At 39.2% G+C, this 27,896-nt stretch overlaps 1 protein-coding gene across 5 annotated transcripts in view; it reads right to left on the bottom strand.

The window, feature by feature from the left end:
- CXADR (CXADR Ig-like cell adhesion molecule) overlaps positions 1-27,896 on the bottom strand; it is a 57,536-nt gene that overhangs the window by 11,137 nt on the left and 18,503 nt on the right. For 2 of the 5 annotated variants that reach the window (XM_023629905.2, XM_070252247.1), the window contains exons 2-7: positions 22,529-22,695; positions 20,560-20,764; positions 13,781-13,936; positions 12,711-12,833; positions 11,763-11,901; positions 10,479-10,662 (exon numbers count right to left, since the gene is read on the bottom strand). In XM_023629905.2, the coding sequence (XP_023485673.1) occupies positions 10,479-10,662; positions 11,763-11,901; positions 12,711-12,833; positions 13,781-13,936; positions 20,560-20,764; positions 22,529-22,695 (974 nt within the window). Of the gene's footprint in view, positions 1-6,377; positions 10,663-11,762; positions 11,902-12,710; positions 12,834-13,780; positions 13,937-20,559; positions 20,765-22,528; positions 22,696-25,697; positions 26,406-27,896 lie in introns of those variants that run through there. The other 3 variants (XM_023629904.2, XM_070252245.1, XM_070252246.1) reach the window with 2 other exon arrangements.

Here is a 27,896-nt window from a genome sequence, read left to right as displayed (position 1 = left end):
CCACAACTTAGTGTCCTAACAACCCATCGTTGTAATATCTGTGCTGTGAAGTTCTTCAAAAGATTGGGAAAAAAACCTCTAGGAATGCAGTATTACTTATGACAGAATATTGGAAATAATCTCTAGGTCCAAAACTAAGAAAATAATGAATCGTGGAACATCAACTTAATGAAACCATGTAAGTATTAAAATGGATATATATAAATACTTCTAACAACAGGTAAGATGTGTACCTTGATACAATATCAAGTAGGAAAAAATAACGTATATACGTAAATATACTAGAAGAGAAATAGAACAGAAAGGTTTTGGTAGCAGTGTCATTTGGGTGAAATATTTTTAAATTCACTTATTGTTACAATGCTGTCTTAACAAGGAAACAGTTTTTTTCAAAATATTCCACCATCAAGTCAGATGAAAATCAAATTTGGATTATGCAATGAGTTAAACACATTCTGGCTTGTAGAGACGGAAATTTCTTCACTGTTTCCCATTACTGGTAAGTTATTTCTATATAACTCATGGAACGATCCCACACATTACCGTGGTACTGGTGGTGCATGTCCTAGACTTTTGGGGATAATCTAAACATAATGGAAATTTAATTATATGTAACTGTATTGGTACTGCTTTTGATTGAACCGTGACAGAGGTGAGTACAGCCATTTTCTTTCTTCATTCATACATATCACCAAGACTCTACTTCCAGACTTCTCTATAAACCCCAAAGGTAGGGTAACTAGATCTTATTGGCTAATCTGAGACACTTGAAAGCTAAAGGTTTATTGCTGTTCGTAATTACAGTAAGATAGCAGGCATAAGAAAGCTCTGTCTTGGGAAAACTGCATATAGTTACCTTACCTATATTAATAAGAGATGAGGTAAGTATCACTATTAGAATACAGTAACGATGATGATGGCAAGATGCTTACTTACAGAGCACTGACCAGGTGCCAACCTAACTGCTTGACATGTATTAATTTATCAATCCCAGAACAGTTCTGTGAGGTTCGTACTATTATCCCCATTTTATTGGCAAGAAAAAGGAGCATAGAGGTTGAGAGGTGTGTCTAAGTTCATCCAGATAGAACCCAGCAGACGATCTCCCAAACTCATTTCATGGTGTTACCCTGTCGGAAGTACTGATGAAGGGGTGACCCACACTACACTTATTGCACTTAATACCCAAATAGAATTTGCTCAATCAACGATTCCCAATGGGCATTTTTCTCCCCTCTCAAAGCAGCAATGCCCTACACAATAAAAATCCAAATTTGAGAAATATAACTCTTCAGAATACTAGACAAGCCTTCCCAAGAGGAGCCCCAGCAGATGGAGTTGCTGAGAATACTCTCTCCACTGGCTGGCAGCCTCGGGCCCCCACAAGATCAACCATTTATATAAACGTATTTTCTCCCCTTCATTTTCCTACTTCCTATTTAAGTGAGGTGCCCAGAGTTTGGTGTCTTGTCTTTATCTACATCACTTCCTTAATAATCTTGAACATTCACATGCTGCTGACCCCCAACCTCCCATCTCCAGTCCAGCCCCTCTCACACTCTAGACACACATATCCATCAACACCTCCATTTACATATCTAATCAACTTTCCAAACTCAACATGTTCAAAACGGAACTCCTTAGCTTAACTTCCAAGCATTCAAAGAATCAGGGCTCCAGCTCCACCTTTCTCTCTGCATTCTCTGCCATGATGATTTCATCTGTTCTTACCTTGAAAATCTGTCTCTGTGCTTATGATGGCACATTTTTGTCTCCAGCCCAGAGTTTTCTACTTAGGTCTGGGTTTGTGATCCACCTGCCTACTATCCTCTTGCCTAGATTCTAATAGAGACAGGACTCTATTTCCACTTTCAAGTTTGCTTCTCCATCTTTCCCAGCCCAACGTCATAATTTTTCAGTTGCTCCAATCAAAAACTTAATATCCCCTCACCCCCCATGACCAATCTATTCACTATTTACTTCTCAAGATAAATATTCAGGATAAACTCACAAACACACACAAAGTGCATGTATATGTATGGAGCGTTTCTGGAAGGATAAATAAGAAACTGATCAGGGCTGGCCAGGTGGTGCAGCGGTTAAGTGCGCACGTTCCACTTTGGCAGCCCAAGGTTTGCCGGTTCGGATCCCGGGTGCAGACACGGCACAGCTTGGCAAGCCATGCAGTGGCAGGCATCCCACATATAGAATGGAGGAAGATGGGCACAGATGTTTGCTCAGGGCCAGTCTTCCTCAGCAAAAAGAGGAGGACTGGCAGCAGTTAGCTCAGGGCTAACATTCCTCAAAAAAAAAAAAAGAAAAGAAAATGACCAAACGTCTCACTATTTACTCTTACACCTTATGAATTTTGTGCCCTGTATATTTAGATTACCTATTCAAAGACTAACAAAATTTAAAAAAACAGTTATGCCTCTTGAAGAGAACTGGGGACAAACTGAGAAACATGCGTGAGAGGGTGATTTACATTTCATTCTATGTCACATGCGTTATATCTGAAACATTAAAAAATTTCAGATCCATAAAAACTTAGGATTTAAAATACAGAACTACTTTTAAAACTCTGTGGAAAAATAGTTTCATCTTGTCCGCAAGATTCATAAGAAAATACAAATGCATAACCATTCCGTCAACTACTTTTTTCACTTGACAAGCAGATGTGAGGTTAACAGTGTGTTATGGTGACTCCGTATTTGACATAAAGATGGTACACTCCTGGGGAGGAGGATGGGACAGACTAAGAACTATGAAATAACGATGTTGGCACAGTTATTTAGATGCTCATATCTTTATTAAACCACTAAAAATTAAACTTTCTGGGCATCACGTGTTCCACATCAACTTTTACTATTAGTCTTTTTTCATAATTTCCGATCATCATTACTCTCATGGGTTGAATTCTGTGCCCCAAAATTGCTATGTTGCAGTCCTCATCCCCAGTACCTCAGAATGTGATGTTAGAGGGAAAGAGGGTCCTTGAACACACAGTTAGTTAAAATGAGATCATTAGGGTGGGCCCTAATCTGACTGGTGTCCTTATAAGAAGGGAAAATTAGCACACAGGGCCAGACACACACAGAGGGAAGGTGATGTGAAGAGACGGAGAAGATGGTCATCCACAAACCAAGGAATAAGACCTGGAGCAGATGCTTCCCTCACAGCCCTCAGAAGGAACCCACCCACCCTGCCAACACCTCGATCTCAGACTTCCAGCCTCCAGAACTGAGAGACAGTAAATTCCTATTCCTTAAGCCGCCCAGCCTGCGGCACTTTGCGACTGGCAGTGCTAGCAAACGAATACAACTGCACACAATTAACTGTAAACGACTCATCATTTCAGACGACTAACCATTTAAAAAGATGAAAATAACTGACATAATACTGTTCCTTTTTTTCATTACAATCTTCTAAGAAATGTTTTAGTTATCTAAGTCAGTCTCCCTAAACTCTGATACCAAGAAATATTATTAGCATACCAACATTAGGCAACGATATTTAAGCATGTAAGTTTTTTGGCCTCACTAAAGGTGTACTCAAATACTTCTGCAAGTTTGTGAAGCCCAAGAAAAAATATTGTACCATTAGTGACTTAGCATGGAAACCAGTCATCTGCAAGGGGTTTCCTAAACAATTCAGAGGTCCCCACCATTGGTTGATCATTGAAATAACCTGGGAGAGAAGACAGTCACTGACTTCACCCCCACCTGCTCAGTTAGCATCTCTGAGCAGGGTTTTAGAAACTTATTCTACAAGTCTTCTCCACTTCTCCAGGTTTTTATAATAATTAGGTTTGCTTTGTGGTGGCTCCTACTGAGTCAGGTCTCCTCATTCTGTATTTGTGCAAGGTAACTTTTTAAGCCATGTGCAGACTTTGCCCTCACCACACACACGCACTCACCCTTTTTCTCTTGACATTGCCTTTTTGGAAAAGACCAGGCCAGTTGTCTTGCAGAACATCTGACACATACTTAACAAATGCATACTTGCCCTCAGTGCCCATGGTTTCTATTCTAAAAATTTGTTTAGCACTTACTCAGCAATATAAAAGTCAGAGTTAGGCACTGAGGCTAAGGGTGAATAAGCCAGCTTCAAACTTGTAATGGGGGCATACTAAGCATGTTAAATAGAATGGAAAGGTTTGAGGCCATAAAAGACCTGTACAGGCAATGTTGAGGGCCCAGACACACCTTCACTTTAGCTTGTGAATAAAAGGCAGGGGTGTGAATCACGAAAAATGACTCGAGGGAGACAGCGTTTGAGGTTACAACTGGCAGTGCAAATATGCACTGGGCAGGTAAACAAGGAGGGGCTCTCTGCCTGAGGAAACTGCATGTTTACAAAGCATGAAGCCACGGCCCCTGCTATCGCATAAAGGCGCACCTGGAGGTGTGGCGAAAGTAAACCCTAGAGAAATGGAATGGACTGTGAGAGTCCTTTTACAGGTTAAGATCATCTGGTTTTTAATAAGATCATATTTACATTTTAAGACAACCAATCCCCTAGAACTGGGGACAGTGACTTAGGAAAAGACAAGTCAAGATGACCACAGCTTCCAGCACTTCCTTGGGGACTAATATCAGGCTTTACCTCGGTAATTTCCCGTATCTTCTCCCACCTCCCTCATTCTCCATTAGAGTTAGAATTTTCACAGCTCAGCAGTGAAACGAGAAGCAAACTGACCATGGACCGAGCCCTTGGTTAACTAGACGGAAATGGATTTCTTGGTCCTTCATTAACTCCAGAAATTCTTCTTTTTCTGCAGTTACCTTAGGACTTTTTTTTCTACAGTTATCAAATTTTAAAAAATCAGTTAAGTGACAACCAATCATATTTGATTTATACTTTAGAAATATAGGCAAGAAAAACTGAGTTCCTAGGACTGGCATCCTGATCTTTGCCCTGTTGCCTTTTTCGCATTTAGAAATTACATCTGATTATGCCTTAGACTTAAAACGAGACCATTTTATTTAATAACCAATTCTTTTCAATTTATCTCAATTTCATCGGTGTTCATCATCATTTGGTATTTAATTAACCAGAAATATGATCTAGCCTTTAAAACTGCAAGATTAAAATATGGTCTAAATTAAAGGCATTAGATTATACTCAGCAGTTTCATTCAGCATATTTTATTGTAATCTAGATTCTTTGAAAATCCATGTATCACTCTCAGCATCCCAGCTTCCAGGGAGAAATGCAAGGAATTTTCATTATTATATCAATCGTTTCTTTAAAACCTTCAGCATCCCCTGTGATGTAGGCATTTTCATCCCCATTTTAAGCACCAGGACACTAAAGCTAAGGAAAGCATCTAGTAATAAGTGGTATTCAAATATGTCTGACTCCAAGGCCTATGCTCTTCTCCTTTTAACCCCTGAGTAGGAAATTTCACATAAGTATAAACGAACGATTGTCAACTGGCGGCGATTTTGCTCCCCACCCCAATGTTTGGAGACATTTTGGGTTGTCATATCTGGGGGAGGGAGGGAGAGTGCTACTGGCATCTAGTCAGTCGAGGCCAGGGAAGCTACTAAACATCTATAATGCACAGAACAGTCCCCCACAACAAAGGATTCGTAGCCCAAAAGTGCCAAGGTTGAGAAATTATAGTATAAACAAATATTCCTCAAAATGTCTACTTACAGAAGCATTATTACCCCATCCTGTTTTTATCTGAAATCAGTTTACAGTCGAGGAAAACAGCTTTAAACCATAACTAGATGTGTATGTATTTAATACATATACACAGGCACATTTTTTTTTTTAAGGTATGCTTTTTGGTGAGGAAGATTGGCCCTGAGCAACACCTGTTGCCAATCTTGCTCTTTTTACTTTTTTTCTCCTCAAAGCCCCAGTAGTACATAATTGCATATCCTAGTTGTAAGTCATTCTAGTTCTATGTGGGATGCCACCATAGCATGGCTTAATGAGCAGTGCTAGGTCCATGCCCAGGATCCAAACTGGTGAACCCCAGGCTGCACAAGCAGAACGCATGAACTTAACAGCGTGGCCACAGCGCTGGCCCCCACATGCACATTTTTAATGCATCTGAAAAACTCTTTGAGTTTATACTGTAAATTGTGAAATGATCAGAGAACTTTGAGGGTTTCAACCTCAAATACTATATTATGTTATATACTATCTGCCATATAAATACACAGGAGTGGGGAACATATATATGTAAGATGTTTGGCATATTTTCATTGGTGTGTGATTGATCTTTATTCTGTTTAACAAAGGATGAAAAAGAGGGGTAAAGGAAACCCTGACTCCAGAAAGGAGGGAGGAACAGCATACTGAAGCCTTATAAAGTAGACATTTTTTTAAAGGCACAATGAAGCCACACCACGAGGCAGGAAACTGCTTTCTTGATTTTATTTTAAAAGTACACAAGGTCACAAAACTAGAGCAAGTTTTTGTTTTTTTAAACAAATTTTGTTCTTACAAACTTCAAAATCTGCACCATTGGATACCTAAGCAGAAACTTCAAATACAAAATCATTTTTGAAACTGACACTATCAGTTCTCTACTTGTATATGTGAGGTGTCAAAATATTTTTTCTCAGTAGTACAAGTGTATTTATCACAAAAATTCACAGTTAGGGACGAGAATAAGTGAATCAATGAATTGTGGTTCTCTTAACACTTGTGTCATTAAATAAGTTAGCAGAAAACAGAGCGAGCTTCCTGGATCGGAGCCTTTAGTCATCACGACCAAAACCAAACCCAGCTGATATTCACGACACTCCTAACTTACAAAATGGAGTATTTTATAAAACTTTACTTTAATTAATAGTAAGAGGCCACATGAGGCAAATTATTTGCTGGTGTTACCATCCATAAGATAAACTGAACCACAATTCATAAATTTATTTATTATTCTTCCCTGCTTCTGTAACATTTATGAGTAAAACTTGTGCTCAGTTATGAACCATTTTAGTGTCAAAATAGGCAAACAAGTAAAAAATCCAACTGCAGAACATGTTGCCTTTATTGCAAGAAGATCCAAAGGCATCTGAAATATGAAAACTTGCCCAGAACATTTATACTACTAAACACAGGAATATTATAAAGATATATGTACATATATATAATATATAATGTCACAAGCCACTAAAAAGTTAAAATTGTGCCAACATTTTCTACAAACTACTCCTTACATGACACATCAAAGCATTAACCACATAAAATACGGACTTTTTCTGTTCACACTGGAGTAAGGCATCTGAAAAGCTCTAAACACTGTGGAGATGAACAGAGATTAGAAAAAAATTTTACACATTCACATAATTTCAAATTCACATGCTGCACACACATGAAAAGACAGAGAACAGTTATTTCAAGAAGCCATATATTACAGAATTTGATGTCCAACTTCATGCAATGAGTTATTTTTCTATTTAATCAAAATGTTTACTGCCCCTTCACTTGCTCTGAATTTCCAGAACTCAAACTTAAAAAATTATCTTTGTAATAAAAATCAGATATTTCTTCATATCCATAATCTAATTGTGTCTCTTGAATTAACCTCCCCCTAAGACACACTCAGGCTTTGTTTCCATTGTACCAACTCCACAGCAGATAGCCCAAATGTAAAGGAAGTTGTTTGCCTGGAATAACTGGTCAGTATAATCAATAAGAGATTGGTTTTTCTGGCCTTCTAACAGGGGAATATTAGTGAGATTGCTAATAAGAAAAAGAACACCTATAAACTACATATTCAAAGCACAGAACTACATCCTCTACAAGTATCATTTCTTTTCAAGTTATTCTGAGTAACTCATAACTCAAAAAGATGGTGTCAAGTCTCGCAGGTGTAAAGTGGAATCAAATGGTTTTGCTTCGAGGATGCAGCGCCATCCTTGACTGATGTTGTCTGGCTTGCTAAGGGAAATGCCTGAATAACAATTTTTTGTTGAATAGCTTCATCATTACCAATAGCAATTCTGGTACAAATATTTGATCTCTGGCTCAATTGAAACTATGAGTGAGGATTACTGGACAAGTATCAGCCCTGTGTGACCTTTGGTTTAACTGAAGTTTACAGTGGAGTAGCTAGAGACAGAGGCCTAAAACTGAATTCTGTCCTCTCACCTCAGTCACGTCCCACAGGTCTCTGCAGGTCACACAACTGAGTTTTTGCAAACACATATCTCAGGCTGTGGTTGGTACTGACCTGAACTCAAAGCGCTTCTGGAAGAGACTCTGATTCACTTACAGCCAAACCTAGACTCGAAAGTCTTACATATGCCCACCTTTGACAGTAATTTCTACTTAGATTGACTGCATCATTATATGAAAATCGGGAAGAGGGAAGACCAAAAATTTTTTATTATTAAAGTTTGTGATCTGTTATTTATTCTTATTATAATATCTTATAAATGTTACTCATATAAAACAGGCCAGACATCTGGCATTCAAAGATTGCTACTGTTATAAAGTCAGAGTGTTGGGGATGTTGAAATTTTACAAACTTTATGGATAACACAATCAGTTAAGTTGCACCCAAAAAGAACAAAGAGGAGGCAAGACTGAAAGCGTGAGGATAGAAAGGAGTCACAGTGATGCGTTTTTAGGAACAGTACCTTCACCTCTAAGCACCTTTCAGGTGATAGCTAGCTCATAGGCACCACAAATTCATAATAAAATACCCAAAAGGCACAGATGAAAATGTTAACACCAGTATAAAAGCAATATTACATAAGGTTAAAACTTAAAAATGCTTCCAAATATGTAAAACTATACACTAACTCTTTACACAGACATTCAGCTTAAATTTACCATTAAAAGTGTACACAATACTCTGCCTAGTCATAAATTCATGCCAACATTACTTTATAATGTAGCATTTACCACCACAGCACCCGAAGAGATCAACAGAAACCAACTCCCTACTAAAATCTAGGGAAAAGGTTTTAGAGCTACTGAAATATTTATTGCAGACCTTATTTACTATAAAGAAACTGTTGGCTCATTCTACTATATCCACACTCCCTCACAGTCTTAAGGGAAATACAATAAATTCACTTTCTTCTACTAAAACAGTATGTAATACATTTGGCAGTTGGGAGTATTGCTTGAACTCCGGTTTGCTTTCATTTCTGTCTTTCTTAAGAATAAACCACTTTCACAAAACTAAGACTCAAACTTCTCAAAGCTCAACTTGATTTTCTGCAACTACACAAAGACATGTTGGCCATACAATAGCAAATGCACATCCTCCCAAGTCTGAAATACAGACGTGATGGAGGACACTTACTAGCTTAAAATGTATTTTATCATTCTGAGTCTATGAAGAAAACATCCTCCAGGAACCGCATTCAAGAGGGTAAATTCAGGAATTACGTTTCGAGAACAGATAATATGTAACACTAACGCAAAAGAAAACCAAAACATTGAACCAGGAAAAAAAAACATTTAAAACTTGGAACCAATAATTAGCGAATTTCAATCTGTAATTGTCAAACAATAAATGAGTTATAATTTTTTCTTATTAGAAAAATATCATCTAAGGTGGAGAGCCAGTATTTAGTTGGGAACTGTGAAATACTCCACACTTGACCAGGCTGGTCACGGTTCTGAAGACCACCGCAGGCCTCCAGGCAGCAGACCACTTATCCACAAAATCCACCCTCACGACTCACCACTAGTGTCATCACTGTGTGTAGCTGAGAGCAAATTTTCTAAATTTGATAGATGCTCCTTTATTTTAGCAAACAAAACAGCTGACTACATCCCTGCAGCTTGGAGCAGTCTGTCAATTAAATACTTAAGAAATCATTTCACGGCCAAGGTTTATCAATGACTTGGAAGCAAAACTAGTAATTTCTAGAACACTGCAGCGTTTTCTACGTTATTCGAGATATTCTAAACACATTTAGAGTTTTCAAAGGAGCTACAAAAACAAGAACAAACAAAAACGTAGATAAGTATTTTTGCCATGAATGTTCCTTTACCAGTTTCGGGGGGACTACTGGGTCATAAATTAATTGAGAAAGGCATCCTAAAAATAACGGCAGAAATTATAAAGTACCACTTGCAGATGATTCAAGTATCAACTTGGTGCATGTGAGTTCACCAATCTCTTCGCCTATGATTTCATATTCAAAGTGCTACATCTTACTTCAGTATTGATATTTAGAAACCTATAAAATCAACCTCTTAAAGGAAATCTTTTTCAGGTGGTCGATTTCTCTTTAGTGACTTTAATGCCTTTACTGTTTCAATATAGCCAAACAAAACTTCGGAAGTATAGCTCTTACAGTCAACTTCTTTTTGATATATTATGAGGCTGGTAGCAAAATTTAGAACAGGATAGGTTTTCATATTTCAAGAGAAGAGAAGAAACGTGGAGAGCAGAGACGAAAGGCGCGGAGGTTCTATACTATAGACCCGTCCTTGCTCTGTGCCGGAATCATCACGGGCACCGCTCCCATCCTACTGAGATTAGGGGCAGCTACCTTAGCAGGCGGGAGAGTCGGACTCTGAGGAGCACGTTCAAAGTCTTCGCTTGGTACTTGGTTGTACTGAGTCTTGGAATACCCTTCCATGTTGGAAGGGGACATGGATCCCAGAGATGAGTGATTGCTGCCGATGTAGCTCCTGGCAGTGGACGTACGGCTCTTAGGAGGCGGCACATCTTCCCTAGAAAGCAAAGATCCCAACACAAGTTCAAAGAACAAGTTTCTAAAAACCTACAAGTATGTAAGCTGTGAATCACCAGTAGGGGTGAGGGAAGATCCTCCACATAAGGATAAGGTATATAAAAGTGTGTGTGACACAAAAAAAGCAAGCACAATAAAGTGCTATATCATGAACCGTGCATGTGGCCCAAATGCATCACCTACACAGTGTATCTTCACACAGAATGAATGTGGTTTTCACAAAAATTTGTGATTCTATAATGTCTTACAATGAATAAACCTCAAATATCTTCATATTCTAGTATCAGTGATCAAGATAATCTAGTTATAGTCATGTAACACCTTATAGATGACAACACGTTAACACCTACAGATATATTTCTACCAAAAAAAAAGGAAGAAAGAAAAAGAAAAAAAGTCCTTTTTGTTATGAAAGTTAATTATCTATAAGACCTTAGCTGAAAACTTAGCAGATTTAAGTTTGCAAAAACTGGGAATTTAGGCATAAGAATTTTCACACCAAGCAGTGACAAAGAATATCTGAGTTACCTCTGGTATGTTTTAAAAATACAAGTGCCCAGACCCCATCCGACACCTACCAAATGTCAATTTCCTCTGTGTTATTTAAGTCATGTTATTATGTTTACAAGCTCCATAATCCAATATGCGCTTCTAGTTAAGATCTACTGGCTTAGAATATTTGAAAAACGAAAATCACATTACCAATAGTTCTATAAACTACCTATGTCACTTGATACAAGCAGGTCTTTTTTTTTTTTCCTAAAACCTTAACATCTGCTCCATTTTTTGAAAATTGCATGCCTGCACTTTACTGGGAGAAGGCAGACAATCCTGAGATAAGCATTTTGCACTGGTTCTTAAAAGAGGGTCCCAAAGGGGTGGGGGCCACAGAGCACAATGGAGGTTGGTTGGATCTGCACAGTTGAAATTGAAAGTAAAAGTTTTCAAATGTGTTGAGGGAAGAGCTATAGCTTTTATGCAGTCCTCACAGGGACAAATGCTTCAGATGATTAAGAGACAGTGCTTGAGAGACGTAATAAATTTAGTACACATCAGTCAACTCTTGCGTCACTTACTTACCTGATATCATGATGAACTTCCTTTTCATATTTTTCTTCTCTGCGCTTTTTGAGACAGCAAAAGATGATAAAACCAATGACCAACAGAGCACACAAAGTTCCTATAATAGCCCCAGCAATTGTTCCAGCTCTATTTGAAGCTAGAATAAGATGTCAATAAGAAAATAATTAATAGTAAAAATAATTCTGTATTTAGTCATATTAAAGGTAAAGATACACACTGACAAGACTGATTTCATTGCATATATTAACTTTCAAAGAAAAATTAATTAGCTTTTTCTGGTCCAGGGGAGAATCTACTACAAGAACTTTCTTCTGAACTTTGTGATCTATTTCAAGCATAAAAATGATAAAACTAGACTAAAAGATTTTAACATTCACAGCCATCTTGGTTGGCATGTAAGAATGTTCTACACGGCTTGTACTCATAACGGCTAAATAAGGTGCAAGAGTTGATTTGAGGGGCCGGCCTGGTGGCGCAGCAGTTAAGTTCAAACGCTCCGCTTCAGCAGCCCACGCTTCCCCGGTTTGGATTCCGGATGCGGATCTATGTACCACCTGTCAAGCCATGCTGTGGCAGGCGTCCTACATATAAAGTAGGGGAGGATGGGCACAGATGTTAGCTTAGGGCCAGTCTTCCTCAGCAAAAAGAAGAGGATTGGCAGTAGATGTTAGTTCAGGGCTAATCTTCCTCAAAAAAAACAAAAGAGTTGATTTGATAACTTTTCCCTTCTTAATGTTACTACAATAATGAAGAAGGTTTTATTAATAAAATGTAGTATTTTTTTTCCTTTCCATGACTTAGGAAAGCTAATAATCAAACCACAGGGTGCTCTGCTCAAAGTTAGCACCCCCTTTCCTCAATACCCTGTTGCTGCCTGAACCAAAGGAGGCCATATAAAAGCAACGAAAACGACATAATCACAACAGACAGAAAGAAGACACTTACGAGGGACGACATCCAGGGACAGCAGGCACTGATCAGAGCCCACTCTGTTTCTGACTGTACAGCTGTATGTCCCAGAATACTCAGTACTGGCATTTTTTACATTTATAACAGATGAAGTCATTTCTATGGGAAGAAAATGGAGGAAAAGAGCAAAGCTCATTTTTAAAGTATTGTTTTGCTGGCTTTTAGTAAAGGCAAATCCTACTAAGTTTGGCAATCCAGGTAAAAGCGAGACAGACTGAAGTTGGGTGCAGAACGAACTGCCGGTGAGACATATGCATGTCTCCAGAAGGCAAACAATTGTGCCTCCAGGTCATCTGTAGCAAGGCGAAAGTAACCATGAGGGCTTAGCCAGGCACAGTCTCAGCCGAAGCAGAGCCACACGGATCACAGAAAATACCCCATGCCACAAAGGCCCTTGGGTGCAGCAGGAGGATTTGTAAAACCTATTTCATCCTCGTAGATGGAAGAAGCATACAAAAAGAAAGTCAGAGGGGATCATATAGTTTCGCCTCTTCATTTAAAAAAACAAAGAGAAGTGGAGAGAAATCCTACTTAAGACCAGGGTGGGGAGGGTAGAGCTTGGTAATCACTTTGACTAACGGGTCAATCATAACAAAAGGTGAGTGGTCAGATTTAACCAATTTGTAACTTCCTAGTTAGTGTCACACAAGAGTTTTTTTCCGTTTTACAGATACAGCATGGGTAAAGCACCAAATCTTCAACATGAATCTCGGCAAAGCACTCAAGTACCAGCTCTTTTTATAACTTAGCCACTACTAATTTATGATCGTGAACATTTTCCATCAGTATTATCATCAAGTAAAAAGTATATACCAAAGAAACCAATTATAAATGGTGAAATCATTATACAAATATCTCTTCATCTATACTACATGACACTAAGTTGTCATTATATAAAAGGCTGAATAATTCCCATGGAATCCCAATTGTTCTGTATAAAAAAAGGGAAGGCATTTGGGAATTAAGAAATACATACACATACACAACACTACTAGATTTAAGTCCAAATCAATGACGCATGTTGCAAACTGTATCATCAGCAGTACCTGCTAACCACGAGGTGGGCAGCTTCTGCGGGTCAGACACTTTTTGCCATTCATATTGCAATGGAAGTGAACCTTCTTTTGGTTCACATTTTAGTTTAAAGTCACTTCCAATTTCTTCTGATCCATCAATGTAACATCTCGTACCTGAAGGCTTAACTGAGAAAAGAAAATAAATTATAACTTTATACAAGAGAATGGAATTTGTTTATGATGATTACTGAAACATAAGCATGTTGCAAACCACTGGCTCATCATCAGGTGGTCCTGGGTTCAGGGTCAACAAGACTGCAAGACTACAACAGGTTGTCAACACCAGTTGACTCAGCTTTATCCAACACAAAACAGGCAAGAATAAGCTCAGGCAAGCAGCCATTCATAAGCAGGTCTGGCAGCATCTCAGGCGCAGCTCTGTGCCCCCAATTCCAAGAGGCATACGTGAAAAAAGGAAGGACGATGCAGGCTGGGCCACATCAGACTCAAAGAAGCTTCTCTCCTTCCATTCCTTCCTATTTTTCTTCTCAGTGTTTGACATGAAGCCCTCTGGGAGTAAGTGCCATGTCACACCCCTCAGGGTGCTGTGACCCCACCAATCAGGGGTTTATAATAAATAATACTGACAACCGGGACAATGTGCTTCCTGAAGCAAAGACCAATGAACATTCTGCATGTACAGTAACCCAAGACCATACAGGGCAGTATTATAAAAAGGTAAACCTGAGGTTATATTCTAGGTCTGTCTAGGAACCTGTTTAGAGCAGCTGCTACTCCCGTTATCTGCAACTCACCCCAAGATTGGATTAACACTGTGGCGTTTTATACTCTTCTGCTGAACTGCAGTGAGGCATAATAGACACACAATAAAATTAATACATTTTAATCGTGTGGGTTGACCACTTTAACAAATGTCTATTTGCATATACCCAGCAAGCACCACTCTAATCCTCTCCCAAGCAAGTTCCCTCATGGGGATGCAGTCATCTCACGCCACAACCTGGCCCCAGGCAGCCACTGATCAGATTTCTATTGCTACAGAATAGTCTGCTTCTTCTAGAGTCATACAAATCAATTAATATAGTATGTACTTTTTTGTCTTGCTTCTTTTATTCACTGTAAGGCTTTTCAGATCAGTCCATGTGATTGATCGGTAGTTCATTCTTTTTTATTGCTGGGTTGACTGACTGTAACATAAATTTGCTTATTCATTCATCTATTGATGAACACTATCTCCAGTTTTTGAGTTCCTGTTGAAGCCTAATTAGCTAAACTGGACAGGAATAGGTGTGTAGTCGGTCACAACCAGATTAAGCAGTGAGGAAGGCTCTATGAGGAGCTATGGAATGGCACTGGACAAGAGAGGAGGGATTTTGAAGGATTTTTTAAAAATTATTTTATTGAGGCCATATGGATTTATAATGTGTAATTCAGGTGTACATTATTATATATCAGTTTCTGCATAGACTGTATCATGCTCATCACCAAGTCTGGTTTTTATCCATCACCAGACAAATGTGTCCCTTTCACCCTCCCCCACCCCCTTCCTCCCTGGTAACCACTAATCTGTTCTCCTCATCCATGTGTTTGATTATCTTCCACATATGAGTGAAATTATATTTTGTTTGTCTTTCTCTGTCTGGCTTATTTCACTTAACACAATACCCTCAAGCCCCATCCATGTCACAAATGGCACGATTTTGTCTTTTATTATGGCTGACCAGTATTCCATTATATATGTATACCACATCATCTTTATCCATTCATCCACTGACGGGCACTTGGGTTGCTTCCTTGTCTTGGCTATTGTGAACAATGCGATGAAGATAGGGGTGCATAAATCTCTGAATCGTTGATTTCATGTTGAAGGATTCTGAGGAGAGTCTAAGAGAAATGGAGATCAGTCCTGAATTGGCTGCTGCTTCTGAGGTGGGATTAGGAGAAGCAGGGGTTAAACTGGAGACATGGGCCGTTTAGCAGCCGAGTCTCCCCAGGAAAGGATAAGCAGTGCAGAGTTGGGGCAACAGTGGGGAGACAGCAGTAGTCTCTAGTCACTGCTGCTCCAAGAGCTGGGGAGAAACGATGTTCACTCCAAACCCTGCAGCTGGCCTCATGGACATCTGTCCTCCCAGCCTGATAAACAGCAGGACTGCTTTTTCCTTTTTTAGTCTAAGCTGATCTTTATTCTTCCAGTCCTGGATGGGCTTTCATTATTTCACTACTATAAATAAATGTGAACGGGTTTTACAGTTTTGCGTTATTAACAACTCTGCTTGAACACATGCAAATACTCGTCTATGTTTTTCTTTTTTCTTGGTAATTGCTGGGTCACATACGGTAAGGGTACATTTACCTCAACAAGAAACTGTCACACTGTTTTCCAAAGTTGGCCAACAGGATCTGTGATGTCCAGGAGGCCATCTTTAACTGAGGTTGTCAATTATCATATCACACTTCTTCACATATTTCTTGATAATACTTAAATTTGATTGTATATCTCCCCTTCATCTGTTACTACTTGTACTTTTTAATAAGAACCACAGACGCATTAAAGCGCATTATTGATTTTCCTAAGTGAACCTGCTTCTTTTTCAGATTGATTAATTGCCCTGGAGACTACACCAATTGGACTTTTAAATCAGTTTTGCAAATTATTTCATCCTGTGAGTCTTTAACAAAATGAGCCTGTTCTTCATTTCTTCAAACAACCAATAAGTCCTTTATTAAACAAATCAGCAGTGAGATATTAAAGCAATGATTTGTACATCAAACATCTATTAGTAACACAGTATTCTAATGTTCATCTTTTCTACTGAAAATGTCCCTTTACCATATTGCAAACGTATCTAATAATGGGCAGTTACTTAAGTGACTGTTCAGAAAATTCAGGGCCCCACTGAGTTTGAGATCTCAACATACTCCATCCATCCACAATTGAACAAGATTTTACCAACACTGGTTTCCGAATGTCACTTTGGAGAGGCCTTCCACTGGGAGAAGAAAAAGCGTATTTTACATGCCAACCCCCCAACCATTATACCACTAAAAGATTAACTCTTAATCCATGGCACTCTTGCTGGATCAAAAGAAAGATAAACCACAAAGGGAACACAGATAGCCTTGTCCTCTAATGTTTCTTTGGTCTGGGCTTCAGGATACTTGGCCACTGTCCTCAGAACATTTGCCTCCATGATTATTAACAAGTCAATACTCCTTCCTAGATAAGGTACATGACCATCAACTTGTACTTGGCCAATGTCTCAACATTTAGTAAGACTGTGCTCCACACATGTATTGCACCATAATCCCTCCATGCTAGTGGCCTGCCTCAGTCTACAGGAAACACACTCTAAATCCGTATTTGTGACAGGATATACTTTTATCATCATGTCATCCATCAAGGAATGCTATTTCTGCTTGGTTCAAAATACCCCAAGTCTAGGCAAAATCCATCCATGAATGCTAAAAATCAATGGGGAAAAGTTCGAGGAGAAACGAGATATTTGCAAAGTCTCAAAAGTGGCTCCCCCAAGATATTTTTTAATTACAGAAAGAAAAATTATAATTTTATAGGGGACAAACCCATCAAATAAACCAAATGATCATGATTCACAATGAGACATGACATCACTGGCACAATTGGAGGAAACTAAGAAGATGTAAATGCAATCACAGCACAAAAAGGACATTAGTGGAAAACCGACATTCAAAATAGGTCTATAGTTTAATTAATAGTATTGTCCCAACATTAATTTCTCGCTTTTGATAAGTGTACTACATTTTTATAAAATGTTAATATTATTAGAAATTAGATGATGGATATACTCTCAGGAACTCTAGTATTTTTGCAACTTTTCTATAAAACTAGATTTCAAAATAAAAAGGGGGGGGGGGGGAAGCCCTGCCCTGTACCAATGACTTGCAAATCCCTCAGGCCCCTTAGGGCCAGTGTTGACTGAGCCACCACACATACTGTTGCCACCAAGTTCTGGTGGTATGGGCACGTTGTGAGTGCATCACATCGTCCAGGAAACCATTAATTGTGCTTGCACAACTCTTCAAGACCACCCAGTCTGTTTATACCAAAAGGTTTCAACATTAGGCCCTTTCGGAGTTCTGGAGGAAGGCGCTGGTGATAGGTGACCCATATTAACCCTCTATTAATTCCCTTTGTTATCATCATCTGCTTTCAGCTTCTTCATTGAGCTGCATCCATACGCACTTTGGGCGTATCTGAAGGAGCAGGGCAGACTCCGGAAATAGGGCAAGCTAAGTCAACCCTCACACACAGGCACCTAAGAGTCATCCCAGTTCATGCCCACACAGCGCGCGGGGCTCAAGTGAACTCTCATTACTCTGTGAACACCATGGTGGCATCTCCTCCAGATTTCCCACTAACAAATCAAGGTATTAGGGATAGCAGAGCCTCCAAGAGTAAAGCAAGGGAGAGCTCCATTGGACCACCACTCAGTGCCCCTAGAGGGCAGGTCATTGTATCTTTCCTTCTGATTATCTAAGCAGAATTTTCAGCTAAAGCTAACAGATAAGTTTCCATCCAACTGTCACTTTCAAGAGAAAATTCTAGTGCCTTCTCCCAGGAGCGGGCCATGACTCATCTGAAAACATGGAAAAGAGAACTACAAGAAATTCTCCTCTGGCTTTGAGAAAGCCTCGTCAGACTAGAGTATTAGTCATCCCCGCTGCCCTTCAGCAATCACTTCCCCTTTCTCCTCCTGCTCCCTATTTGCCCCTTGCTCCCTCCCTGGTTTGCATTCACAGCTTGCTTGGCCATGGTGATCCCCCGAAGAGCTAACAAAAGGAGCTACTGTTCAATGCTTCTCACTTCTCCATCCTGAGGAATTAGAAGTTGGGGTTGTGAGGTTTAACATCAAAGGAACATTCCTCCTGCCTAGCAGTCAAGGCTGCTGTCACCAGTGTGCTTAGCCACCTTATGTGCCAACACTATTGTCCAACCTGGATTCCTTCAGGGACATGTGCTACCTTGTGCTGTAATGGTCCCTTCAGTCAGGACCTGCAAATTCAATCCAGAATCTGTTCCAAGGGGATTACTCACTCTCACACACACACATACAAACTGTGCTTGTCCACGCCTCTTTCAGGAATACACACCAATTGCATTCTTCCCGGTGCACCTGCCCCCATCAGGGATTTCACAACAAATAATTCCGATAACCAGGTATAGTCTGGTTGGTACATCATGAACCAGTTTAAATTCCATATATATCTTAATTCAATGCTTTCTGTAAAGCAGAGTTAAAAGAAGATACAGAGTCAGTTATAATCCCAGGTACGCCTGAGTCTGGGATAGGAGTTCAGACAAGTTATTAAACTTTGCCTGCTTTCACATTTATAAAAAAGAAAGGTAACTCCATGCTTACTGAATGTAGACACAGAAAGCTAGAATTCCCAACATGACCGTATTCCTTTTCCTGGTTCCTTGCTCAGGTTCACTTGCGTTCATACCACTGGAAATATTTAGAACTAGTGCCATTAAGAATGGACTGGCTTTTAACCAGGACTCTCCCGTGTGCCCACTCAACAATGATGCCAGTGCAAGACTGCCTTACCAACCAAGACAACCCCTGAAGTTGCCATTGGGGTGCACAAAAATCCACATTCTTGTTCCTAGTCTATACTTACTCTGATATTTTTTAGAAAGGAGTGATGTTCAAAATGAGTCTGGAACCCAATGTACTTAATTACTTCCCCATTCTCCCCTTCTAAAATGAAAGGAATGAGGTAGAAGTTGACGTGGGGGAGATCTGCCTTCATTAGTTACTTCCAGGGGTACGCTAGGCAATTCTAGCAATCTGCATTTCCTACACAAAGTGGGCCCCCAGGCATCCCCCAAAACAGGCGAGTCACAAACCAGGGCAATTTCTTATCATAGAAGAGAGCCAGACAGTTATGTTTTTCTACATAGTAGCCATTGTACTTTTGTGTAAAGTCTACCACAATAAGATTTAAAAGTATATTTAAGAACAATGACCTTTCAGAGTTTCTCAATCTGAAGCGGTTAAGAGTGCTTGTGTGCGACCACAGAATCTAGAGAAGGATAATGAACTTTGAGGTCTTACAAAGCTTACAAAGCACTTTACACTTATCTGCTTCTTAACTACCATACAGAGAGCAAGATGACACCCCAGTGACCATCTGTCTAATCCTCTCACTTTAAGGATGAAAAACAGTGAAGCTCAGGGAGGTTAAATGATTACCTGACATTTAATGGCCTTATTCCAATTCAATATTCCTTCTACCATATTCCATCTTCTCTGCTCTAAATATTCCAATTGTTCATCATAGAAATCTCATTTATTCTTTGAGTAAGGAAGTTTGAAAAAGCTTAAAGCGCCCACAACAAACAGTTTTGAAGTGAATGAGATTAGACAGAGATTTAACAATAATTAAATCTTTTTACGTTTCAAAAAGGTAGGCTGAGGCCCAGGAAGTGAAGGGGTTCTATTTAATTCTCAGGGCAAATGTGAGGACAACGCAAAAAACCTCGATCTAACTCCTGACTTAGGGTTCTTGTCCCACACCACAAAACTCCTTTTATCTTCAAACTCTTTTATGAATTTCACAAAGCAGCTGGTCACTTATTTTTTCTCTCTAAAAAAGTGTGCCAACTTTGTTATTTGAGGATGTTAGAATTACTTCAGATGTTTAAAATTATTACTCTACACACAAAGCTCCATCTCATAAATGCTGTGCTGTAGTACTGTGAATGATCACCCCGCTAATAAGTGACATTAGTACAAATAACTTACCAAGAACCGTCAGCTGGATCTTCTTGTTTGCAACACCAGGAGCTTTTTTCACTTTGCATTGATACGTGCCAATATCTGACAACTGTAAATTCGTGACATTTATTGATGCATCACCAGCTTTGAGATCACTACTTGTAAAATGTACTCGTCCTTTCAGATCCTGATAGTAGTCATCATAAATTTTGTCTCCAGAATATAAAATAATCTAAAAGAAAATCAAAATAAGACAGGGAAAAAACAGACAAACAAGCAAACCCTCGGTCTCATTCGAGGAGCTGTGGATATACCATGGTCATGTGGGATCCAAAAAGAGAGTAAGAACACAGTATTACAAGGAAACCTACCATTATTCAAATCACAGATTAAGAAACTGGAAAGAGATCAACATGGTCCTCAAGTATGGTCACACACTCCCATTTTAAACAGAGAAGCCAAGCCCCAACGTGATGCAGTAACATAGCCCTATATGAGAGAGTGCATTAGTGAGGCTGGACAAGAACACAGACTTGTGAATTCCTATACACTCTTTCTCAGCTGCCCCAGAGCTACAGTATGCCAATCGAAGGTACAAAATCAGTTAACGCATTTGTACATACCACCACCATTCCCCCAAAAAGTCTTAAAATAATTTACCTGTGGAATCTGACGCAAAAGACCTTTTGACTTAGTACTAACTTGGAGGCACTTGAGTTCTAAACTCTAACACCCTCATGTGTCCATCAGCAACAGAGACAAGTTCTGAGGAACGCGACATTGGCAATTCCATTGTGCAAACATCATAGAGTGTAGTGGCACAAACCTAGATGGTACAGTCTACTGCACACCTAGGCTATGTGGTACTAATCTTATGGGACCATGAGAGGGGGTGGCCTTAGTCATTCAAGACTTGGGTAAGCACCTTAGTCATTTCCTTCACAAACACATCAAGGGAAAACTGCCTGGATTTACCAAAAATAGTAATTACCTAACTGCACTGATTCAGCCATTAACCCCTTCTTTTATATGGACCATAAGTAAAAATAAAATTTCTCTTCCAAATATATATATTACCACATTCCTCTAAATATCTGGCGTTGTTTCTCTCTCCCTAGTCTAACATAATTCATTAATATCGATTTTTTTTTAACTAAATGTGTCAGACAAAGCCAATATGCAACATTCTAAATTAAGTGAAATAAACTGGCACCACTAAAAGGCAAAGTGTGAGACATGTATTTGGAGATGCGACTACTGGGCAAGTGTCCTCCTTTGTGCGTCTCTTGGCTTTATAGTTTTCTACATTAGGCTCTCATTACTTTGTAATTAGAAAAAATTCTATAACAATATTTTGATAATTTTTTAAAATTTAAGATTAAACGTTTTATAAACTGCTTTTTTGCTATAAAGACTTTGTTTAGCTTTTTAAGAAAATCATTGTACAAGATATTTAACTTGAAGAAATAGGAAAAATAGACTAACAATATGTACCTGGTTACACTAGGTCACACTTGATGATCCTTACACTGGAAACAGAATCTTTGAGTAAAACTTAAAAATTCAATTCTATCTAACTTTTCACAAAGCCTAGCTTACTCGCCGTCCCCTAACGCATTATGCATGTTCCTGCCATGCTCTCATGCCTGCTCCACATAGCCCTCCACTACTCCCTGTTTCGAATATACTGCCAAATCTGGATTTTCTGAACGTCCACAAGTTCTTCTTCCTCCTTGCGGCCTTCTCTAGGAAGTTTAGTGACCCTTTCTTCCTCTGAAATCTTAGGTCACTTTATGATCCGTTTCACTCCATTACATATGTGTCCTCACTTTCCACCAGGGCAACTGCCTTTCCTCACCCAGACCACAGGCTGGAGAAGCCTGGGGCTTCCTTCACAGCTCCCCGTGCTCCCCCACCAATGTGATCAGCACAGTGATGGACACCTAAGACAAGTCCAAGGACATCTGCTGAGCGAGCAGGTACTTATCTAACTTACCACTTGATCCACCTTCTGATTATCAGCTGGTGACAGTAGCCACTCGATGTCCAGCGGTCCCTGGTCATCCGGACTAAGGGTAAACTTGCAGGGCAAATAGGCAGTTTCTCCTTTGGCCTTTTCAATCATCTGGTCAGGAGTAGTAATACTCAAACTTCTGGTGAACTCTGGAGAAAGAAACATGTACGTGGACTAAGCATCTGCTATTAGGCTGGCAGCATGCTTAGCACAGCGCCGTTCAGAGAAGGCGCACAGGATGCGGTGGAAACACGATGTGATTTGGGGCCACGGTCATGGAGCTCAAACTCAACGGTGCCTGGTTTTTAGCTTGTGCCTCTGTATAACTGGAATAACAGCATTAGTATCTATCTTATTCAATACATTCCTTCAAGAGCCCTGTGAACCTCCCAACATTTTATGAAATACAAATTTCTATTAGCAGAGGGTGTTTTATATCGAAGCAGATGTTTAGAACTGAACTTAGCCAGAGTCTCTGAAAGGTCAGTTGTGTCATACATAAGGCTGTATTAATTCACGTCTGCCACAGTGCCACAAACACACTGGGAATTCTTTGTCGCTAGGGCACGTGCTGATGAATTTTGACACATTTCCTGCCAAAACTTCAATTCTAACTTTTTATTAAATTTGATTCCAGAACTTTCATTGAATGCTTAAAAATATTTCTAAGCTAAGAGAGTAGACCCCAAGAGTTCTCACCACAAGGAAAAAAAATTTTTTTGGCGTGTCCATATGAGATAATGGATGCTAACTAACTTACTGTGGTGATTATTTCAAAATATACGTAAGTCAAATCATTACACTGTACACAAACTTACACAGTGCTGTCAATTATATCGCAGTAAAACTGGGAAAAAGGAGAAGAAATTGTTTAAAAAATATTTCAAAGCAATAAATTTTGATGACAATTCAAAAAGAGAGATTTACATACTTTTAAATTTACCAAATAGTTGACCTCAATATTATCTTTAAGACATTTCTTACTGTTCATTCATCCTTCTGAAAAATAATCAGTCATATTTACTATATTATTTTTTAAAAGGCATCTTAAAATTCCACAACTTATTCTGAAATTCATATCCAAAAAACTTCCATTTATATTACACTTAAAGAGAGAATTAATGCAGAATGGCAATACTTGAAAAGTACGTAAAAGCCAAAATAAGATGTCCTGAGCCACAAGCAAACAAAATTCCATCAGAGACTCTTCTGAGTTTGTTAACAAGAGGCTTAAACCCACTACAACTTTATAAGAACTGAAAAAAGTTTCCTCTTTGCTCCTAAAGGTTTACACAAAGCTATTAATATGTTAATAATATATTTTATATATTCTATATAATATATAAATTTTATTATATGTGTACATATTATATAAACATAATGTTTCAATATGCATAAAAGGTGGAAATAAGCTATGAGCAAAACGGCATGATTTCTTGATCTATATAAAAAGAAAATATATCACAATCAATTCATATCTTGTTTTTTTTAAAAAAGCAATTTTGTTCTTATCAATTCACACATAAAATAGGTCTGTTCACTACTTATGTCTTATAATAAGATCGAAGCTTGAAGAAGCCAACAGCTTGATATAAAATGTAAATTTACTCTGTAAATCAACTATCACACAAAACTTAATTTTTTTTACTATTTACGCTATAAAAGTTCGCACAGCATTAGTTTGCAACATCTATGTTTTCCTCATGATAACTCAATATTTTCTTAGGTATAAATTCAAACATCTGGCGTACGCAGAACCGAAGTTTCAAATAAACAGCAAATTTCAGCAGCTCTACCATTTGGACCTCTACCTCACCCAACGCTGACTTTCAGGGCTGGAGGATGAGCGGGCAGAGGCTCTGGGCACTTATATTATGGAACATGGGGCCTGCTCCTCTCCCTTTGCCTCCCCCTACTCCCACCATAAAACCAAACACATTAGAGCAAAATTAAGAGTAAGAAAATCCAAGCCCTAATTCTCCATAATGACTACTTTGATGTTTTTCAAATAATAAATTCCAAAAGAACAAAACAAAGAATGAAATTATTAGCCATCCCATGATTCTTTCCAATAACCCTAAAAGCAGTTTAATACACATGGACTATTAGTTGTAATACAATGTTAATAAAGCTGAAGCCAAGAGACCAAGAATGAAACAAAAGCCAGTTTACATTCAAGACCACTGATATTCAGGCACCATCCTGAGCTTGTATCACATTTAAGTGCACTTCTCAAACAGCAGATTAAAGCTGGACACAGAAGCTGCACCGCCTCCCTCAAATCTGAGGCTGGCCCTGCTTGTTATTAGCAACAGAATGCAGCATGAGTGCTGCTGTGCGAGTTCCCAGGTTAGGTCTCAAGGGGCCTTGCTGCTTCCTCTCTCACCCTCTCTGACCCGATACCTGCCACCTGCCACCATGTGAACAAACCACGTAAGAGAGAACTGAGGTGTCTGACCCACAGCTGCCAACTGCCCAACACACAGCCACCCAAGAACACCCGCCCCAGCCCAGCCAGAGGTCTGCAGCCCCACGTGTGAGCCCAGAACTCCCCACCTCAGCCGAGCCCAAAGTGGCCACCCACAGGAGCAAGAACTAATACATGATTTTCATTTTAACACCTCTAAAGTTTGGTTTGGTTTGTTACACAACAAAGATTGATGATCCACCATCCAAAACCACTGATTCAGCCCAAATGGACTATTTAAAACCCCGCCAAAGTCCACACCACTCCAATCTCTATTTCATGTCCACACTTCTATTTAAAATTATATTTGACATTTATGTGTATAATCTCAAGTGCTTCTCCTGAATTAATAGTCAACCTTCCAAATAAATACTTTCTATCATTTCTAATACCCTCAACCCCATTCCTACCTCATTCCCTAACGCATTCTTCTACCTCTCCTGCCTACAAGGACTTTGCTCTCTGCCTTCCACGAATGCTCACAGGACTTCTCTTTCTGCGATCCACATCAGCTTTCGGCACTTCACAAACACTAGCGTGGGTGTTTTCTCCCTCTTAAACTTTACTGTGAAGTTACTCAGGCACGCTCCACAGTTCTGTCATGTCTTCTCAGTGCTGATGAACTTGTCTTCCCCACTCCCTCATAGTTTCAAATGAATTTTTAAAATGCATGTCCCAACTTACCAATAAATTGTCAGCTCCACTGGGGTTGGGAGAAACTGTGAGTCCCTCTATCTCCTGTTGTGGCTGCTTGCACGTTACTAGAAAAGAACTGGTGACTGGATTCTAAGTTTGATCAATTTTAGAAATGTTGAAAACGAGCATTCAGCTGCCAGAAGTTGTTCCTGAAATGTAAAGATCGCCTTTCTACAGCTACCACAGTTGGTTGCCTGCATTTATTTTGTCCACGCATTAATATTTTATGCATGAAGTAAGATAAGAAAAATCCAAGTACGCTCCAGAATGAAAATTTCACTTCAAAATGAATCAAGACATAGCCCAAAAATATGGAGGCAAGAACATATAAGTGAGAATGGACATTTGCTTCAAATAGAATTAATTCACACTTTCAGTATTTATACTACACAGTCATTAGAATAAAATGCAACTTAGTCTTCATGACAGTATCCTTCATTCTTTCTTGTTTGATACATAAAGATTAATTTTCTCTAAGAGTACCTTAGAAAATAGTTAAATGAGTATAAAATCTAGAAAGATATTTATCAAACTGTTAGCAGTTATTTTTAAGAACTGATATGTTTAACAGGGTGATTGCCCATTTCTGCTTTATATTGAGACGTTCTTAACGTGTATACTAAAGAAATCTTAGACTTTTAAATGGCTTTCAGTATTTCTCTTTCAAAAAACGTTTAAAACATTCAACTGCTCTTCATCGTTTGGCACTAGAAATGAATCTAGATCATATAAAACAGTTATTGGTTCCCTAGCAACACTGAAGGGGCCTCTTGGCACAGAGGCATAGTTTTTCAAGTGCTGATGTGAGGAACAGTCACAAATTGCAGAAGACAAAAGGCAGACACTTGGTCTCATGCAGTGTCTCCGGATTCTTTCCTACTACTGCCCAGTTCTGCTCATGTGGCAAATCAAGTGACAGTTTAACTTGCAAACTACTTGAAGGTTCAAACATGGTCTCAAAACTAAATCAGATAACAAATCTTACAATTTTATTCAAACTTATATCCAGAGTGTGATGGAATAGGTAGCACATTATCAACCACAAGTATTTGAATCTCATCCCATTTTAGCAGTGACAAAAATAACACCTCTCAGTTTAATGCTTGCTTTTTTTAATCTCCAAATTCCAAATCACTTGGATCTTTATGGAGCTTCTCTTCTGCCCAGTCTGACTTCTGTCTGGGCATCAAAATGACATGAGTTCAGCAGAACATTTGGTAGCCCTTGATGCTGTCCTCTCCTGCTGGGGCCTCAGGTCTGTTTCTACCCTAAGAACGGAGCAGAACTGGGCACGATGGAAGCGGCTGTTCCACTAGGAGGAAGGCAATGTTCGGAACTGATGACCTGCCCTGACTTTTTTTTTTTTTTTCAAGTTTAAGCTACATATTAACCTGGATAGTCTGCAGCTATCCTTTTTTTCCTTCTGGCAATCCTGAAGTCATATAAAGTTGGAAAGTGCTCATGAAACTTTATGGTGGGTTAAAAAAAAGAAGTAAACATGCGAGAATTTTTAATAGTGTTTTGATGGAGGAAAGCCTTAGAGAAAAACAGAGAAGAAACACAACAGCTATGAAGGGAAAGACAAATTTAACTACACTGAAAATTTTAGGTTAGAGAGTCACTAGCTGGCATTCAACAAACACTCCCTGAATGAAGGACGGTATTCTGCTGTTCTATCACTGGGCAAACAAACAAAAGGAACGGTTGGAAACATGTTTTCCACAGATTCACCTATACCAGCAAGACAGCAAATGTGAAATCTGAGCAGGGATGGCATAAGCACAGGGATGCTAAAGATCATGTCTGAGTGCAGAATTCAAGCAGTGACGGGAGAGGTCTTTTCATCTGGGTGCAGAGAGAGGAGCTGTGAATTGTGAGACAGGTAATTACATCAACTGTCTAGAGACCTAAGCAATTAGCAAAGAGCTTTAATACAACAGAATAAAAGAGCAGTCAAGAACTCTGGGTGCCTAGACATAAGCAGGTCACAATTCTAGGATACGTTGAGGGAAGAGCCGGCAAAGCAAAGCTCACAGGCACAAACACAGACCTTCACACAAGAGAACGGAACCAGAAAAGGCCAAGCTGGGCACAAGTGCTGAAGGCTGATGATGGCACACGTGGAGAGGGTCTGAGCACAACCTACTGTCCACATGACAGCGGGCCTGTGAAACAGAAACATGCAAC

This window comes from Equus caballus, chromosome 26, assembly GCF_041296265.1.
Source record: "Equus caballus isolate H_3958 breed thoroughbred chromosome 26, TB-T2T, whole genome shotgun sequence".
Lineage (NCBI taxonomy): Eukaryota > Metazoa > Chordata > Mammalia > Perissodactyla > Equidae > Equus > Equus caballus.
The sequence above is the reverse complement of the archived record's forward strand: the minus strand, read 5'-3'. Positions and strand labels throughout refer to the sequence as shown.